Source organism: Bos indicus x Bos taurus, chromosome 29, assembly GCF_003369695.1.
Source record: "Bos indicus x Bos taurus breed Angus x Brahman F1 hybrid chromosome 29, Bos_hybrid_MaternalHap_v2.0, whole genome shotgun sequence".
Taxonomy (NCBI): domain Eukaryota; kingdom Metazoa; phylum Chordata; class Mammalia; order Artiodactyla; family Bovidae; genus Bos; species Bos indicus x Bos taurus.
The window spans coordinates 8,348,510-8,368,377 of NC_040104.1; the positions used below are offsets into that span (position 1 = coordinate 8,348,510).

The following is a 19,868-nucleotide window of genomic DNA, read 5'->3' on the forward strand; positions in this document are numbered from 1 at the left end:
GCGTGCTGCGATTCATGGGGTCGAAAAGAGTCGGACACGACTGAGCAACTGAACTGAACTGAATCACTGCTTTACCTTCATCCCACAAATTCTGATACATCATGGAGAAGGCAATGGCACCTCACTCCAGTACTCTTGCCTGGAGAATCCCATGGGCGGAGGAGCCTGGTAGGCTGCAGTCCATGGGGTCGCTAAGAGTCAGACACGACTGAGTGACTTCACTTTCACTTTTCACTTTCATGCCTTGGAGAAGGAAATGGCAACCCACTCCAGTGTTCTTGCCTGGAGAATCCCAGGGACGGGGGAGCCTGGTGGGCTGCCATCTATGGGGTCGCACAGAGTCGGACACAACTGAAGTGACTTAGCAGCAGCAGCATACCCAATCTTTGGGTATTCATGAGTTCTTGATATGTGTACTCAAGGAAATGGGCACAGAAAGCTTATTGCAATAAAATATTTTTAGTTGTAAAAGCCTGGAACCAATGTCCATTGGAAGAATGAGTAAATAAATTGTGGTTTGTAGAATTTGGCTATTAAAATGAATTAATATAAGGTATGTGTATTAACTTTACATCTCAAAAAAAAAAGACTTAAAAATGGCCAACTGATATGTATTGTGTAAGATTTAGTAGTTTGAGAACATGAAAACAAAGTTTGATGTATATACATATTAAAAACCTGTATGAGAATGATAAACCCCCAAATCTGGCTTGTTTACCTCTGGAGAGGTAAAAGGAAAATGGATTGAATATCTGTTAACTTGTTACCTCATTAAAAAGCATCAAACTTGAAAAAAAAATTCTGATACATCATTAAAAATTTTTTTTCATCCAGCTCAAAATATTTTATAATTCCCTCTGTGGTTTCCTCCCTGACCCATGGGTTATTTAGAAGTGGGCTTTTCAGTTTGAATGAGTTTTCTAGATGTCTCTGTCACTGATTTCTAGTTTAATTCCATGATGATCCAAGAACACACTTTGTGTGATTTGACTCCTTTAAAATGTATTACATGCGAAGTAACGCTGGGAATCCACAGGGGCCTGTTGGCGGGGGAAGTATGATCTTTATTACGAGCCACCAGAGGGATTTAAGCAGACAGGGAATTTGATCTGCCTCAGGTCTGATGTGCATCAGCTGTGAAAGAGGAGAAATGGGATGCCTGGAATGGGGAACCTGGGGCCTGAAGTTTCTCTGAGTTGCCCCAGAAGAGTGGGGAGTCCCCTAAAGGGTCTGGATCTCCAGGGAGGGGTGGGACTTTACGACAGTGCTGTAGATATCAGAGCATGGAGAGGTGCAGCTGAGGACCAGGAGCCTGGTGTTCTGAAAAGAGCCCTGGCCTGGAGTCAAGCCGGGGTTCAGCTATGTGTCTCTGGGCATGCCACTCTGCCTCTCTGGGCTTTCGTTTCCTCACCTCTAAAAGAGGTGGTCAGCCTCAATGATCCCACTGTTTTAACAGCTTGAGCTGTTGCTTGCATAGGGAGGGTCTGCGTAAATGAGGACACGGTGACTCCTCAAGACGGACGCACGGAAGGCTGGCCCTGCAGCATGAGGCCTACAATTAAGGCCTGATGTTCTGTGCTGCCTTGATATCTGGTGGAACCTGGAGGGATTCGGGGGCTTAACTCAGGTCCCACTCTGCTTCTGCAGGTAAGGTCCCCAGCCAGCAACACTTACAGGGGTTGGGGAGAGGCCAGCACAGCTCCTGTTACCCCTCAGCAGCGGGGATCGGTTCCTTGCCAATTTGGGGAATGACTCAAACAAGGCAGTCCCACGCTCCTGTGGAACCAGGCATTGCCCCCACCCCACCCTGCCTCCAGCCTTTGGTAAGTCTCTCTGCCCCTGTGCAACCCTTGTGACCCTGCATGGTTGTCGACCTCCCAGGGCTGTGAGTACGTGTGAATAATAAACTGCGTCCCTCCATCTGTGCAGTGTTTGGTTGGCCCTTCCCTGTAACGACGGGACCAAAGGGCAGGAGGCCTCCCTCACCAGCGGGGTTAACAGAAAGTGACTGAACAGCCGCTTGCTCAGAGTGAAGCCAGCCTCTCTTAGGGTAAGTGGCTGGGTTTGGGCAGCCTGGGCTGCGTTTCAGCTCCATGTGCCTGCTCTGCTGGTGCCCAGGGCAGGGCACACCGGAATGCCTGTTCCTGACAGCTCCGGGAGCAGCTTCTATCTGTTGGATTCTGGTCTGTGCTAAGATCCACTAACTTTTTGGGGAGGCATGTTCCCTGAGCCCTGTTTAACTGATGTGGCCATGTGAGTAGCAAGGGGAAGGCTGGAATCCAGGTTGGTCTGGATTCCCTACGATCTACTTTGGAAGCTGGGAGGTGAGAACCCGCAGCACCAGATTCTGAGAAGTGAGGAGAAGGGGATGGCTGAGTGAAGGTGTGAAGACAAGACCCTGGCGGGGAAGGGAGAGGACCCATCGTGTTAACGAAGAGGACCTGGGACATCCAGGCCGGGCGTGTCCGTCTGCCGGGGGCTCCTGCAGGGCTGAGGTGGGTGGGAAATCTGGCAGGGCTGGGAGAGCAGAAGAAAGGGGTGATTCTGCTTTCAGCCTCAGCAGACAGCCATGCTGCTCGCTCAGCCATGCCAAACCCTCAAGGCTGCCCAAATCACTTCTGCTTTCTGATCACAGACGAGGCGATTCCCTCCGGAGGGGATCTTTGGCCCGTGGGACTCCTGCAGGCTGAATTTCTAGAACCAGGTGCTTTCTGTAATGACCACCTCTTGCTGGCCTCCCCTGGCTGCTGCTGACCTCCTAGAATAACAAAAAAGGAGAGGGGGTGGTATGTGGTGATGGCTCCAGGTCTGCGGTTTGGAGGGCAGAAATAGGGGTCAAGTCTTACAGGAATGTAAGCTCTACAAGATTAGGGTTTTATTTACAGCTGTTGCCGAAAGCATGGGACAGTGCCTGAAATGCAGTAGATACGGAACAAAAATGAATTAAGTGAAAGAATAAATTAGGTCTTGGCTTCTCTGCCTCTTGGCTGGGTGTCCTTAGGCAAATTGCATAACCTCTTTGTGTCCCCATTTTCTTGATAGTGAAATTGGACAGAACAGCACCTCATAGGCTTGTTGCATGGATCAAATCAGGTGCTGTATTAAAACAATAAGGGCCCACTAAGCCCCTGCTGTTGTTATTACTACTATCATGATCTTGGCTCCTGTTCAGTGAGGGAGGCTCCCCACGAACCCTATCACCCCAGACACAGCAGCCACACTTACTGAGCATGAGCTGCAGGCTTTCATATAATTATCCACTTAAACCCAAATACAACTCTCTGAGTACACTGTTTTGGTGTTTTTTTTTAAACACCCATTGTACCAGGACGAAGTGGAAACCTAGAGCTGATTCTGGCTATAAAAGGAAGTTGATGAACGTCCCTTCATTCCTATTCTCGGCACCTGATAGTCTATCTGGACCTGGGCTTCTTTGCAGGAAGCCTTAAGGAGGAGAGTTGAGGCTCTTCTGTGTCAGTTTGATAAGAAAGGGATGGCGCTTGCCCACGTGGCCAGGGATTCCATCTTGGGCAGTCTGGCTGGAGAGCTGGGCTCTGGACCACTACATTTTCCTGCCTAAGGTACAATCACCTTCAACCTGTGAGGCCTCGAATAAATCACTTCCTCTCTCTGAGCCTCTTGTAAACAGGGAGAGCAGTAGTATCTTTCTGGCAGGGTTGTTGTCAAGATTAAACGGTTTCAGAAACACACTGCCTTCAGTGTGACATGGGGGAACTGACAAGCTCGAGCTGCGAGAGTCGTCGCTGTGACCACCCGGCCCGGTTCCTGCCCCTCTCTGCACAGGACGCCTCCCAACCCTTGAACTCTCCTGTCCCCGGGCTGGGGTGGACCGGCCACCCGTCCGAGCCCCGCCCAGCTGCATGACTCCCGGGGTGGCCAAGGGTCACTCACTGTCTCTCCAGGTCCTGGATGGTGTCAGGGAGTGGAAGTCCACGGGTCTCCGGGAGGAAGAGGACGATGAGGCCAGCAGCAATGGGGATGACACCACAGGAGAGCGGGGGCAGCAGGGGCAGGACCTGGTGGGTCATCCTGATCAGCGGGCCCATCACAGACCCCAGCCGAGCTGCTGGGTACAGGAAGCCTTCTGTGATTATCCTGTGAGCGGAGGGGAGGGCCGGGACCCTTGTCACAGCTGCTGTTATGGTGGGGGCCAGGGGGAGGCTTTCCTAGAGGAGGGGCACTTTGGCTGGGCCAGGGAATGCCAGGGGAGGGAAAGCTGGGCTGAAGGAGTCACCTTCCTTGAGGTCTCTGCTAACATCACCTCCTCCATGGAGCCCACCTGGATTTTCCCATCAAGAGGGGGTTTCTGCTTTCTGGGACCATCTGGAGTCCTTCACAGGAACTCTCCAGGCCCAGGCCATTCTTCCTGGTCTTGGGTACTTTGGAGGCTTGTCTCAGGGGTCCTGCTAGGCCGCTGAGCTCCCAGTTCAGGCTTCCCATAAAGTATCAACAATACCAATAAATGTGGTTTCTATAGGCTTTTCATAAAGTATCAATGATATATAAAAAAAGAGGGAACGAGTGAGCGAGCGAGCACCATGAGTAAGGCTGGGCCAGGCCTGTGGGGGCTGAGGTCCACCCCTGCTCTTCAACTGAGTAAGTCCTTGGCCACCCTAAACCTCAGTTTACCCAACTGTACAGTGTGGGGCTTGTCTAACTCTTGACAAGAGACAGTGGGAGGCAACCCTCCGGGCTCTTATAAGATTTCACCTGAGCAGCGGGCTCTGCGGCTCAAAGTGGTTCCCAGTCCGGAGGCCTCCAGGAGCCCTCCTTGGGGCTGCCTCCGAGCCTGGACTCAGCGGAGGGGCTGTGTGTGGAGGCCCTGGCTGAGCCGGGGCCTTTGCGGGGAGGACTCCAGGGCGTCTGCTCGGTTCCACATTGGCGCCTGGTCCTCTAGCCCTCCATTGTATATGTTCCTGGGTGCCAAGCCCCTGCCCGCCCTCCCCACGGGCCCTCGCGGGGATGTGCCTTCCACAGCTGCAGCCCAGCCTACCGCAGTGAAGTTGGGAAGAGTTCCAGCTTGTAAATCATGATGCAGGTTAAGCTGAGGCCAAAACACCCCCTTCCCAGCACAGCAAAGACCACACGCAGGGTCTGCAGGTCTAAGGCAGAGCAAGGGGTGAGTTGGGGTCTGTCGGGAGGGTCCCCGGGAGCCTGGAGCAGAGGGGCTGGGTTCTCCCATAGGGCTCCCTTGAGCTGAGAGCAGGTAGGTCCCAGGCGGTGTGCCCCAGGGCCAGGCTGCCCTGGGCTGGGGCAGGGGGGTGGTGTGGCCAGGGGATGTGGCTTGAGATGTCACGGTGGGGGGTGGGCGGGGGGGGGGTGCAGGTCCAGAACCCAGCCAGCTCTGGGGTGGGTGAGCCTGAATGGGTGGCACTTGAGGAGAAGCCGTGACAGGGCTCCTGCGGCCCTGAGGGTGCCTCTTCCCTTGAAAGAGACGGTCAGGCCGGGCCCAGGCCCACAGCAGCGCCCCCGGGCCACCCAGCGACCCAGAAGCTTGCCCACAGTGCCTCAGCCTGCCCGTGGGGACCCTGCTTCTGCGAGGAGCCTCAGCGGGAAGCCGAGGTGAGGTCGCACTCCCTCGGGGGGCCTGGGCCCAGCTCCCCTTCCCGTAAGTCGTCCTTGTAGGAAGAGTCTTAGAAACTGTCAAGAGCGCTTAGAACTGTCTCAGAAGCTTTCCTTGGGGCGCGGGTCTCACTCAGAGCTTGAGCTCACAGTTGGGCCTCCATCCTCACACTAACCACCCCCCGCCCCAGCTTGGCAGCCAATGGGGGACACCTGTCCCTGCCCCTCCCCGTCACCCACCTTAAACAGTAAATCGAGACCCAAAGAGGGTTTCTGGGGCCTCAAAGCGTCTGTGGGGAAGGAGCGAGCTGGGCACCCTCCCCACCTCCCCAGTGCTCTGTGAAGCACACCTGGCTTCTCGAACATGAGGAAACACCGCTCAATGCTTCTCCTCCTCACCTGGGGCCCCGCTCAGCCTCCCATACCCGTCCCCGCTCCGCAGACTCGGTCTCCTGCTTCAAGTCCTGTCCAGGCCTGGCTCCGTCCCTCACCGCTGTGGGATCTCGGGCACCGGGCTTCACCTCTCTGAACCTCAGCATCACAGGGAAATGGGTGGGGGGCGGGTGGAGCTGTGGCAGTCAGGGTCTTGGGCGGAGCGGGGTGGGTGGGGAAGAGGCCGGCAGCCCCTCGGTCCCTCAGCCCCCAGCTCCGCTGCCCTGATCGCACCTTGCGGGACCAGCGTGTTGGCCAAGACGGCGAGGCCGGCCCCAGCCAGGGAGCCAGCCAGGGTCGTGCGGCGGCCGAAGAACCTGAGCAGGAAGGTGGTGATGGCCCGGGCCAGGAGGTCCACGGCTCCAAAGAGGACCTGAGGGAGGAAGATGTTGCTCCCCAGGTTCTGCAGGTCGAGGACTATCCCGTAGTATGAGATGGTGAGGAAGAAGCTGTGGGGGGCATCCAGAGTCAGGCCCCTGCCCCAAGGAGGAGCGGGCACCCCTGGGGGGCATCCAGAGTCAGGTCCCTGCCCCAGGGAGGAGTGGGCACCCCTGGGGGGCGTCCAGAGTCAGGCCCCTGCCCTGGGGAGGAGCAGGTGCCCTGGGGAGGAGCGGGCACCCCTGGGGGGCATCCAGAGTCAGGCCCCTGCCCCGTGGAGGAGGGCTCACCCTGGGAGCATCTGCCCACATGGGGTCTGTGCCAGAAGAAACGTCAGCCCAGCCCCTGGGCAGCCTGCAGGATCATCTCCCCGGGGTCAGGCTGTCCCAGGAAAGGGTGGGGAGGACAGTAGCCCATCCAGTCCAAGTGTGGGCCTTGGTGTCAGCCACGGCGGGCTGCGCGTTGCCTCTCAACCTCCTGTACACCAACCAACCAGCAGGAAGACATGACCCTCTCTGGGCAGACAGGGCAGTGAGTCAAGCTGACCTGCCTCTCTGTCAGGTTCTAGTGGATTTCCCTGGTGGCTCAGATGGTAAAGAATCTGCCTGTGATGCAGGAGACCTGGATTTGATCCCTGGGTTGGGAAGAACCCCTGGAGAAGGGAATGGCAACCCACTCCGGTGTTCTGGCCTGGTGAATCCCATGGACAGAGGAGCCTGGTGGGCTACCCTGGTGGGGTCGCAAAGAGTCGGACACGACCGAGCGACTAACACACATACACTGCCCTCTGGCTCTGCTTCCTATATCCGGTCGTGGCCAGAAACCTGCTCTACTGGCCAGGAACCCGGGCAAGTCTCTGTCTGCCCCTCACTGGCTGCCAGTTTCTTTGTCTCGAAACATGGGGTTAATAACAGAAAGGGGTCTCAGTGGAAGATGCTGGGCTGTCCACTTCAGGATAGAAAGTCTTATTTTTGCAGCTCTTGGGAGTGCTATGCCCCAGCTGGGCAGAGCATCCCATGGCTGGTCTACGCCGGCCAGAGGGATGACTCGGAAGGGCCGCCCCAGCTCCCAGGTCCCCAGGCTGGGGCCTGGCTGTGACAGCACCTGTCCCCTGTCCCGGCTGCTTCCTGCCCTCCCTGCCCCCACTCCCCTCCACAGGAGGCGACCCCTGGAGCTCTCTCCATGAACTTCATGCTCCCAGACCTCCATCTCAGAGTCTGCCACCCAGAGGGTGTCCCCTGCCCCTACTCAGGAGGGTGGCTTCTGAGTAGCTGAATGTTGTTATTGTTTAGCTGCTAAGTTGTGTCCACCTCTCTGCCAGGATCCTCTGTCCATGGGATTCTCCAGGCAAGAATCCTGCAATGGGTTGCCTTCTCCAGGGGATCTTCCCAGCCCAGGAATGGAACCCATATCTCCTAGATTGGCAGGTGGATTCTTTACCACTGAGCCACCCCAGTAGCTGAATTTCTGCCCCTTGGAGATTGACTCTGGCTCCACAAGTGGCCATGCAGGTAAATAATTCTTGACCACTTTTCCAATCCACCCCACCCCGCTCTTCACCTGGACAGTCCCCAGCCCTCCCCTTCAGCAGCGCCTGATTGCTGCCCCCAAGAGGCTTCATTCAGGTGCCACCAGGCTAACAGCTGCAGAGAAAAGCTGCAATTCCTGCAGAAACAGGTGCTTCCTAAAGCTTGTGAACGAGACTGGGAGAAAAGCTGGGCTGACTTGCGGGCACAAGCACCTAGAGTCTTAGCCAGTAATAACTGGGTTAACAGTCAAAGCCAAGAAAACCCAGGAGGGTGGCCGCCTCACAGTCTGTGATTTGAATGACAAAGGGTGCAGAGCAGCCCCTGGGAGAACTGAGGAAGCCTTGATGGCTTTTGAAAGAACAGCCCTGGACACTCACTGGCCCCCGGGCACTCCTTCTAATTTATCATCAGAAAAAGAAAAGTAAAAAATACAGAGAGAGGCATTTGATGCATTCTTTGCTCTAAGATGCAGCACATATTTGCCATTATAACCCACATGTGCTAAAATATAGCATAAAATTAATGTTTTCCTAATTTTGAGTTTTATTTCCAGATCGAGTCCCAATCAAACCTGACCCTCGCTTTTTGATCCGCTCTTCAGGAAGTCGCTTAAACTGACTTTGTCTTAAGGAGTCTTTGCCTGGTCCCAGGTGGAAAAGACCCTGATGCTGGGAAAGATTGAGGGCAGGAGGAGAAGGAGGCGACAGAGGATGAGCTGGTTGGATGGCATCATTGACTTAACGGACGTGGGTTTGAGCAAACTCTGAGAGATGGTGAAGGACAGGGAGGCCTGGCGAGCTGCAGTCCATGGGGTCACAAAGAGTCGGACTCGGCTGAGCAACTGAACAGCACTAACAACAAAGGCCGCCCTGGGGGACAGGGCCTCCTTGGGCGGGGAGTCCACGCTCACTGCGGGGCCGGAGGGTCTAGCGGGGAGCTCAGCCAGGGTTCAGATGCCCACTCTGTCATCTCGGGCAGGTGTCTTTCCTCCCCTGGCCCCTCTTTCCCATCTCTAAAGTGGGATATAAATGAACTCATCTCATGGGATGGCTCAGAGGGGGCCGTGTGTGGCGGGAACGTGGTCGCTTCCACACCCCAGGAGTCCAGCTGTCAGGGTGAGTCTGGTGCTGACTTTCCAGCTCCTGCTGGTCCCTTGGCTCTGGGGACAACATTGCTCTGCCCTTGCCCTGGGCTTCAGTCTGACCCGGCCCCCGGCCCAGGTCAGGACCGTATCCCAGCCCTGCTCTCTGGCTGACTTTCTGCACAAGCCAGGCTCCTGACCACATCTGTGCGTACTCCGTCTCCCCCACCTATCAGGCTCCTGACCCCTGGGGGAGCTGCCTGTCCAAGCCAGGGATGTACCCCATGAGGCTGTAGGGGCTGTTTCCCCCTGAATACTGCCCCCCAAGCCCTGTACCGGGAAGGGTACACAGGACGGCATACTTCACCACCAACAGGTTGCAGGTTCTCCAGCGGAGCACGGGCAGGCGGAACAGGTCCAGCACTGACTGGCGGGACTTCGCAGAGGCCACCTCCTGCATGCTGGACATCAGTACCTCTGGGGGCAATGGGGCAGTGAACGCTGGGACCATGGCCCTGCCCCACTCCCATGCCAGACATGGTGTCCAGGTGGGCAGAGGGATGGGGAGAGCCTGGCCTTGGCCCCTGGAGATGGAGAGCCCTGGGGGTGGGGTGGGGCTGAGGGCAGAAAGGCTGCTCTTTGGCCCGGCCTGAGCTCTCTTCTGCAGACCCAGTTCCCCTCTAGGAGCCAAGGCACGGTCTTGTGTCCCGTCTCTGGCTGCTAAGCTGCCTGCTGCAGGGAGCCCTTGGCAGTTACCCCGAGAGGCCCTGCCATCCCTCTTCATTCCTCTTGGCTGGCTTCAGGGCACAGCTGCCCAGTCACACTGGCTCTGTACTGCATCCCAAGTGCCCATCCAGTCTACACCTGCGCCCTGGGCCCTGCCTGCCCCTGCTCAGCTCAGTCCTGGCCAGCTCTAGCTCACTTCCTCCTGGAAGCCTTTTCCGATCCTTCTGCCCTCAACTCTGAGTCCTCTTGTCTCTGTCCGCACATCCTCTCACACCTACTTCCTTGAAATAGCTACCTTCAGACAAGCACATCCCATTTCTCCAAATACATTGAAGAGCCTTATGAGGTAAGTGGGCAATATATGTGGGTTAAGGCGGTGACTAATAGATGTGGTGATGTGGGTGCGTGGTTGTTGGTGGTGGTGGTTGTTTTGTTGCTAATGGTGGCTGTGCTGTTGATGGTGGCTGTGGTGGAGCTGGGGCTAGTGATGACGGTGACGCTGACTGTCTTGGTGGTGTGGGTATTGATGGTGGTGTTGATGGTACTGGTGGTGCGGATGATCATAAAGATGAAGTTGATGGTGATGGCATTGCTGGTAGAGGCGATGGTGGTGGGAATAGTGATCATGGGTGTGTGGAGAGTGTAGTGGTGTTGATATTAGTGGTGTTATTATTGTTGTTGGTGGTGGTAGTGACAGTGGTATTTGTGTAGAAACGATGGTAGTGGTGGTGACTGTGGGTGTGGCGGAGGTGGGAACGGTGGTGATAATGGAGATGTGATGCAGGTGTGGTAGTAATGGCAGCGGTGCTGACAGTGGTGGTGCTGACTGTGGTTATGAGGGTGGTGCTGACAGTGGGGATGGGGATGGTGATATGGACGATGGTGGCGACGGACGTGGTAATCATGGTGATGGTGGTGATGGTCGTGGTGGTGGGGGGGATGGTGATGGTGGTGGGGATGGTGGTGGTGATGGTGATGGTGGTGGTGGTGGGGGGGATGGTGATGTTGGTGGGGATGGTGGTGGTGGTGATGATGGTGGGGATGGAGGTGGTAATCATGGTGATGGTGGTGATGGTCGTGGTGGTGGGGGGGATGGTGATGGTGGTGGGGATGGTGGTGGTGATGGTGATGGTGGTGGTGGTGGGGGGGATGGTGATGGTGGTGGGGATGGTGGTGGTAATCATGGTGATGGTGGTGATGGTCGTGGTGGTGGGGGGGATGGTGATGGTGGTGGGGATGGTGGTGGTGGTGATGATGGTGGGGATGGAGGTGGTAATCATGGTGATGATGGTGATGGTCGTGGTGGTGGTGGGGATGATGATGGTGGTGGGGATAGTGGTGGTGATGGTGATGGTGGTGGTGGTGTGGTGGGGATGGTGATGGTGGTGGGGATGGTGGTGGTGGTGTGGTGGGGATGGTGATGGTGGTGGGGATGGTGGTGGTGGTGTGGTGGGGATAGTGGTGGTGGTGGTGATGGTGGTGGTGGTGTGGTGGGGATGGTGATGGTGGTGGGGATGGTGATGGTGGTGGTGATGGCAGTGGTGGTGGGGATGGGGATGGTGGTGGGGATGGTGGTGGGGATGGTGATGGTGATGGTGGTGTGGTGGTGGGGATGGTGGTGGGGATGGTGATGGTGATGGTGGTGTGGTGGTGGGGATGGTGATGATGGTGGTGGGGATAGTGGTGGGGATGGTGATGGTGGTGGGGATGGTGATGGTGGTGGTGGTGGGGATGGTGATGGTGGTGTGGTGGGGATGGTGGTTGGGATAGTGGTGGTGGTGGTGATGGTGGTGGTGGTGTGGTGGGGATGGTGATGGTGGTGGGGATGGTGGTGGGGATGGTGATGGTGATGGTGGTGTGGTGGTGGGGATGGTGATGATGGTGGTGGGGATGGTGGTGGGGATGGTGATGATGCTGGGGATGGTGATGGTGGGGACAGTGATGGTAGGTTTGATGGTGATAATTACGGGGATAATGGTAATGATGATGCCAGAGATGGCTGAGATCATGAAGGTGATGATAGTGATGTTGATGATGGTGTTTTAATGTATGAGTCTGTTGATGGGGGTGGTGCTGGAGTGGATACAGGTGATGTTAGTGATAGTTTAGATAAAACACCAGTACAGGTCCTTTCCTGGGTCATATCTCACACTCTGGGTCACAAACAACAGCATCTCACCTCTGTGGTCAGTGTCTTCCGGGCTTCCTTGTGGCCATTTATCTTGGCCACCTTTTTGAGTTCCTGAAGCGCTTGATCTGGTTTGCCTACGATAACATGCCATTGGGCGGATTCTGGCAGCCGCCTGTTAAAGAAGCAGGTGCTTGACTGGGTCTTTGCTTTCTTTGCTCAGACTGGTGACCAGGTGCCCAGGTCAGGTGGGGAGGGGGTGGTGGGCAGCAGACCCTCTGGCTACAACAGGAGTGGGGAGAAGGCCGCTGCTTCTCCCTCTGCCCTTCTAATGCTGAGTTGGGAAGTCCCTGATGGTCGCAGAATAAGGATGAGTCCCAACGCCTGGCCACCCTCTCCACCAGCCCCCACTCCCTGCCACCCCATCTGGCTTCCCTGCTGCCAGGAGCCTGCCCGCCCAAGCCCCACATTCAGCGAGTGCCCAGGTTGACTGGATATGGGGTGATTCTGGGGCCATTTTTATGACAGAAAGCTTGCATCATGCTGAATTAAAACACACACACACACACACACATTTAAACATCCCCAGCCAGAACCGAGAAGGCAATGGCAACCCACCAGTACTCTTGCCTGGAAAATCCCACGGGCAGAGGAGCCTGGTAGGCTGCAGTCCATGGGGTCGCTAAGAGTTGGACACAACTGAGCGACTTCACTTTCATGTTTCACTTTTCACTTTCATGCATTGGAGAAGGAAATGGCAACCCTCTCCAGTGTTCTTGCCCGGAGAATCCCAGGGACGGGGGAGGCTGGTGGGCTGCCGTCTATGGGGTCGCACAGAGTCAGACACGACTGAAGTGACTTAGCAGCAGCCAGAATCAAGTGGTTTTATAAAAGTAGTCAGCTTCTTTCCAGCCTCAGGGGCAGATGGACAGGGAGAAGTATCTCCCTGGTAAAAGGGTCCAGAGTTTTCCCAGCCCACAGGAACTCAGCTGGGTTCAGGGGGAAGCTAAGAAGAATTTCTGGAGGCAGTATGTCACGGTTAGAAGAGCTAGCCCACCTGGGATACAAATCCTGCCTCTGGCACAAAACAGTGGTGTGGCTTTGGGCAAGCCACTGAACCTCCGTGGGCCTCAGTCCCTCATCTGAAAGTAGCAGTAATAACATCTCCCTTCCTCATTAGAAGAAGTGTTGATGGACCTCCATCGTGGTCCAGTGGTTAAGACTCTGCTTTTCCACTGTAAGGGGTGCGGGTTCAATCCTCGGTCAGGGAACTAATATCCTCCCTCCAAAATAAAAACAAACAAATAAAATGGTTTAAATGACACATTAAAAAAAGCAGTGTTGATGCACATCTGGTGTTACAAAGAGCGCCTGGGATGCACCCAGTCAGTGTGACCAGGGTGGCTTAATCAGTGTAACTATGGAATGGTCTTCCTCCTTTCTTCCTGGTCCTGTTGATACAATAAATCTCCACATTGTCAGCGACTTCTGGTCTATTGTATTTTCCGATGGATCCCCAGTGCCTAAAGCCAAGTCTAGCACAGAGCAGGAGCACAATAAACACTTAAGAATGAATGAATGCGTCCTTATCCTTCTCTACCTGCCCACAGCAGACCAGCTTGGCTCTGGCCCATTGGCACAAGAGAACTTACGAGGACAAGAATTTGTGATTATTTCCCTGTATCTCTTCCTCCAGTCCCCACCCAAGCAGGTATTTTCAGACCTCAGAGATTTTCGAAGCGTCAGAAATAGAAATGATAATATCTTTCCATATCCGATGCCTGACTTGGATGCCCGCAAGCTGGGCAAATGGTGTGAAGCAGTGAGGCTGGTGGGTGTGGGGGAGCTGGTGCCAATGTGAGTGAAGGATGGAGCCCTCAGCCTTGGGCCAGTGGGCTGGGCTGGAGGGAGCCTCAGAGCCCTGGCTGCAATGCCCACCCCGGAACTCTGAGCCCCCAAGATGTCTGTCCCCAGTGGGGTCTGCTCGCATCACTCTTCCAGGGTCTCGGCATCTTGGGAGCCATGGCCAGCCAGAGAGGTAGGGGTGAGGGACCCCCTCTTGGATTCCCCTCCTGTTTCTCCCCAAGGGAAAAGGCCCCACACTGTACTGACCAGGATATCAGGAAGATGACAAAGAAAGGCACCGACACGGCCAGCTGGAGGGTTCGCCAGTCCCGCAGGGTGAAGGCCAGGCCACCCACGGCCATCTGGCCAATGCGTAGGTGGACCCCAGGATCGCCATGGTGACGGCCCTTGTGCTGGTCGTGGTCCACTCCACCACTGAAGGACGGCACAGACACGCAGGTGAGGGCCCTGTGCGCTGGGCCCTCAGGCCCCCTCTTCCCCATGCACCCCATCCCCACACCGTGGCTGGGGCCGGCGATCGAGAGGCTCACTGAGCATCGCGGAGGTCAGGAGGATGCTGGACAACCCCAGAGCGCTCAGAAACCGGAGGCCACAGTAGACGGGGAACCTGGGGGCAGCGATGGTGCTGATGCTGGTCACGGCCACCAGCACGCAGCACCTGCTCAGAACTGGCTTCCGCCCAAACCTGTTTTGGGGAGACAAGCATGGTGGGCACCTGGAGAGGGGCCTGGGGACTTGAGCACAGAGGCAAGGGCTTGCCACCGGAAGGCCGAAGGGGCTCCTGCTGGAGCCTCCCCCAGGCACAGGCAGGCAGCACCTCCTCAGATCTCCAGGGACCATGTTCAGAGTGCGCTTGTTATAAAAATGGCAGACGTCTTGCTCTCGTGGGGCGGTGTAGCCTCGTGGTCCAGAATAGACTGGCATTGGGTGCCTGGGTCTGAGCCCAGCTCTGCCCTTCCCCGGTGACCTTGGGCACCTGGCTCAGTGTCTGTGGGCCACAGTTTCTCTGTCTGTAAAACGCAGGCATTCATGATGAGATGCCAAACAAGGGGGCAGCATCGCAAGCGGCTTGGGGCCCGTGGCCTTGGGCGAGCCTGGTGACCCACCGGAGCCCACACGCTCGTGGTGCCACTGCCACCCCGAGGTCAGTTCAGCCTGAACCACGCAGGCATTGAGCTGAAGTCTGTGTCAGGCAGGGGCCTTTCCTGGTGGCTCAGCAGTAAAGAATCCGCCTGCCAAGGCAGGAGACGTAGGTTCGATCCCTGGGTTGGGAAGATCCCTTGGAGGAGGAAATGGCAACCCACTCCAGGATTCTTGCCTGGAGAATCCCATGGACAGAGGAGCCTGCTGGGCTACGGTCCATGGGGTCACAAAGAGCCGGACATGACTGAAGTGACTGAGCATGCACGCACGTGTCGGTCAGACTGGAGAGACGTGGACCAACCTCAGTCTCGCCTGTCTGGGCAGTGCCCAGAAGCAGGAACACGTGCCCCAGATCTCGGGGTGAGACCAGGAGGCTGAAGCCTGGCACTGACCCCAGGCTCACCAGGCGGCCACAGACGGATTACGATGTGGCTCCCGGTGTGGGCGGCCCCTGGGGAAGGAGCGGTGGCTTCCGGGTGCCCGGTCCTCTGAGAGTGCAAACTGGAGCACCTCCTTCTCCGGTGTTCAGGCTCCCTGCCATGCTCAGGATACTGTAATATAAGGCCCATGAAGAGCCGCCACTGGCCCAGGCTCTGCATGTGACTAACTTATTTCATCATTGCAGCCCCACGGGCAGGTGGCAGGGTGCCCACTGACAGGAGGAAACCAGGGCACAGAGAAATAACACACCCACCTTCTAAGAAGCTGGGGCTCAGGATGCCCCAGAGCCCGAGCTGCCAGGCATAGCAGGGACACCATTCGTGCCTTCAGCATATTATGGGCTATATGCTGTGTGCTGGGCACCAAGGATGTGACCCTAAGGCCCCTGCCTCCTTGGAGCTATGGTCTCGTGGGGACACACACAATCAATGAGCTAACGAGAGCCGGGCACCGGCAGAGACAGCCAGAAGCTGTGAGTAGACAGCGGCCAGGGCCGTGGGACCTATGGGCCTGAAGCTGGGAAGGCCTCTGCAAGGAGGAGACTGGAGCAGAGTGACCTGCACGCTGGACACAAAGGGGCTATGGGCAGAAACCTCTAGGTGAGGTGAGGCTGCCCGCTGCGGTGGGTCCTGTGAGCTGGGCGGGAGCAGGGCTGCTTCAGGAGGGGCTGGCGAGGCCACCAGGGAGAAGCCAAGTGCTGAGCAGGGGTGGCGGGGTGGGTGGGGACTGTCCTCGGCGTGGGGGCCTTTGGAGAAGGAGCCCGGTGAGTGTGGAGGCTGAGGGAGAGAGCACGGGGCTGGCTCCTAGGGGGGCTGTCCTCCAGGATGGAGTCTGGTGCGCAGGGCTTGGGCTGGGTCGAGGTGGGGATTCAGAGGTTCAGCGGGGGGCCGTGGTAACTGTGAGGTCCATCCAAGTGGAGACTCCAGGTTGGCAGTTGGGTTTACAAGCGGAGGCGGTGCAACGTGGGCGTTTTCAGCACTGGACAGAGGCGCCCGGGGCAGGACCTGAGCACAGACTGAGGAAGGTTCCCAGAGAGGGTCCTGGGCGCTCCACCTCAGGAGGGGCGTGGAGGAGAGGGGAGGGGGCGCTCAGGGAGGGGCGAGAGCGGGGGTTCTCTTTCACTACACTTCACGTCGTTGTCGTTTAGTCGCTCAGTCATGTCCAACTCTTTTGCGACCCCATGGACTGTAGTCTGCCAGGCTCTTCTGTCCATGGGATCTTCCAGGCAAGAATACTGCAGTGGGTTGCCATTTCCTCATCCAAGGGATCTTCCCGACCCAGGGATCAAACCTGTGTCCCCTGCCTTGGCAGGTGGATTCTTTACCGCTGAGCCACCAGGGAAGCCCTGGTTAAAAGAAAGAGGAGTCTGTCTCTCTCCAGAAAGCCATCAGCTCCCCGAGGGTAGGGACTGTGCAGTGTTTGGCGCACAGTAGGTGCTCAGTAAAGTTGGGTGCAAAAGCTGAAGAGGGGAGTGAGTGTTCAGGGTAATTTCTCAGCTCAGCCCAGCATCAAGGTTCAGATGGCGGTTCTCAGCCCCCTGGGAACTTGGGACTCAGACTCCAGATGGGGGTGACTCTCTCCTAAGAAGCATGAACATCCACTGCACGCTTACCTCTGTCCTCGCAATGCTCATTCTGTTTTGAAGGAGCTGGAGGACAGGAGAGGAGATACTCACCGGTGGGAGAGGAAGCCACAGACGATGCATCCCACCATGGCCCCAGCCATGTAGATGGACTGGCCTAGGGGCTTCAGGCCTTGGTGGTCACACACCAAGTCCCACTGGAAGAAGAGGAAGGTGTGTCAGCCTGGCTCAGGGGGTGTGGAATAGTGGGGTCAGGGTGGCAGAGGAAGGTCCAGAACCCCCAGAGGGGATCTGGCCTCCCCCAGTGGGGTCCCTAGAATCTTAAATTCAGACAACCATGGTGGAAGGGGTACGTGGGCAGCGGGCCTCAACCCCCTGCCTCCCACTAATGATCAGCAGGGCAGGACATGTGGGACAGGGTTCTGGGTCTAACGGTGGGACAGGCCTCTCCTAGTGGACAGTGGTGTGCGGTGGCTAAACTACAAGGCTCAAATTCCGAGTCAGCTGGTGACTGACCAGCTGGTGACCCCAGCTGTGTTCCTGCACGTGGCTGAGCCCGTCTCCTCCGGGAACGGGGCTGTACGGCTGCCTCTCTTACAGGACGGTGAAGATGAGCACGTGTCACTGTGAATTTTTCCTGCCATCTGCTGGGGGCCAGGCAGCCGTTGCCTGAACATCGCCTGCCCCCCCACCCAAAGTCAGCCCTTCCCTTCACCAAGGCCTGCCTGCCTCGCCCACGGCTCTGCCCCTGTTCCCACCTCTGTTGTCTGAACCACTGCAGGAAGAGCGCTCCCCCTCCACCCCTAAACACACACACACGTGGCAGGGCATTCTCCACCCTGCAAAGTCACCCCTGAAAATGCAAATCAGATCACAGCGCTTCCTTGTTCCAAAGCCTCTGGTGACTTTTCTTTGCACTTAAGGACAAGCCAGGCTCCTTCCACATGCGCCCATCCATCTCCCAACCCCTTACCCTCTGTGCCGGGTACTGCTCTCTCAACACCCAGACACGCTCCCACCTCTGTCCTGACCCGGCTCTGCCCCAACCTGCACGTGATTGATTCCTTTGCTTATAATCCAGGTGTCGTCTCTCCTTTCCCTGCTTGCGGGAGCTGTTTCTCCCTTGCGCTCATTGATGACGCAGGGGCCTTGAGCCTCAAGGCAGGACAGAAAGTGAGGGAGACGTTCCGGCACCTGGATCCCTGGGTTGAATTGGAGTGTACTTTAGCTGTGTGTCCTGGGGCAAGTTGCTTAACCTCTGTGGGCTTCTGTTTTGTCTCTCATTAAATGGGGTCACTCATAAGACCCACCTCAAGAGACTGCTGTGAAATAGTGACAACAGGGAAAGCATCAGAGCAGCGGCTGCCACTTAAGGGCACAGGTGTGGGCTCTCTACTGTTATTCCTGGCTTAAAGGCTGACTGATTCTGAATTCTCCTGCAGAGTGTTCGCTCCCTGAAGTCTCCTGTAACCCTAGCCCCAGATGGGAATCCTGGCCATCCCAAGCCATCAGTAATTAAGTGTCGAGGGAGCACACATCATTTAACAGCGCTGATGGAGGCGTTCTAATCCTCTCAGTCGTTGGGAGGCTGGGAAGGGGGAAGAAATGGTGGGCTTGGTGGTGGGGGGGACCCTCATCTCAGTCACAATGGTGGAGGTGAAGGTGCTGTGGTCGTAGATCCAGCCGTCCACGCACGGCTCCCTGTCTGCCTCGCTCCAGTTGGTGGCCGTGGCGTTGGGGTCCAGGAGCTGCCACTGTGGGTGGCGGAAGCAGAGACACTGGTGGGGCCCACGGTTGGGGCCCGGCGGAATGGAGACAAGCAGGAGGGCCTCGGGGCTGAGGTTGGCAGGGGCCCCGGAGCCATTTTCCAGCAGGTGAGCCCAGCAGTGATGGCCTGGGACAGCGGCTGAAAAGTTCTCCACGACTAACTGGAAAGGCACCCAGACCGAGAAGAGGAAGAAGGTGAGGATCTGGAGGGCCTGGAAGAGCCCCACGCCCCCCGCCTGCTCCAAGAGCTCAGTGAACGCCATGGACAGAGCTGCAGCCCCCAGGGTGGGTCTCCTGGGAATCAGGGAGCTAGCGAGCACCTGGCCTGCTGCCCAGAACCACGGGCAGGCACAGGATGGCCAGACCTTCTACCTCCGCTCGCCGCTCGGCCCCACGGGGGTGGGCCAGCCAGTCCAGTCTGTCCTAAGATGCCCGAGAGACTTTGAAGAAACCCCTCCTCCTCCCCCTATTCCCAAGAATGACTGCTCGGATGCCCCTCTGGTCTGGAGTGGGGACAAAACTCACTGGGGCATCTGGGGCATCCAACACCGGGAGTGAAAGGTCAAGAAAATTAACAAAAAATGAGTCTGTGCTACGATGTTACTGAATTACAGCTGCGGGAGAAACATCACTCAGGCTGTGGCTTCATTGCTCGGGTTAAAGTTAAATCCCAGAGAGGAATTCCAGGGTAGAAAGGTGGGCTCAGCCTCTAAGGAAGACTTCGGCGTCTCCTTGCGGGCCATCCTTCAATCTAACTTTTTTTTCACTTGCTCTGGATCCTCGTTGCTCCGTGCAGGCTTTCTCTAGCTGCAGCGAGTGAGGACTGCTCTCCACTGCGCTGCGTGGGCTTCTCGTTGAGGTGGCTTCTCCTGCCACGGAGCACGGGCTCCGGGTGCGTGGGCTTCAGTAGCTGCAGCACCTGGGCTCAGTAGTTGTGGTGTGTGGGCTCTCGGGCTGACGGGCTTCAGTCGCTGCAACGCACAGTCTTAGTGGAATCTTCCCAGGCCAGGGATCAAACCTGTGTCCCCAACATTGGCAGGCAGATTCCTAACCACTGTACCACCGGGAAAGTCCCCGGCATGCTTCAGTCGGAACTTTCAGATCTCTCTGCACGTGTCCCTTTGAATCGGGAGACTGTTGGCCCAACTTTCACCCATCCTGGGCCATTTCACTTCATCTTGCTAAAGCACAGAGTGCGGATTGAGCAGCACC

The 19,868-nt window shown here is 56.8% G+C and overlaps 1 protein-coding gene across 1 annotated transcript; it reads right to left on the reverse strand.

Annotated features, from left to right (window-relative positions):
* Positions 1-1,054: 1,054 nt before the first annotated feature.
* On the reverse strand, positions 1,055-18,949 carry SLC22A11 (solute carrier family 22 member 11). The gene is given in 10 exon segments (XM_027532473.1): positions 1,055-4,116; positions 5,015-5,123; positions 6,250-6,464; positions 9,366-9,478; positions 11,909-12,032; positions 13,970-14,072; positions 14,075-14,137; positions 14,254-14,408; positions 16,983-17,086; positions 18,521-18,949. Coding segments are annotated over 10 exon segments (1,593 nt in total). The 5' UTR covers positions 18,920-18,949; the 3' UTR covers positions 1,055-3,908.
* Positions 18,950-19,868: the final 919 nt, after the last annotated feature.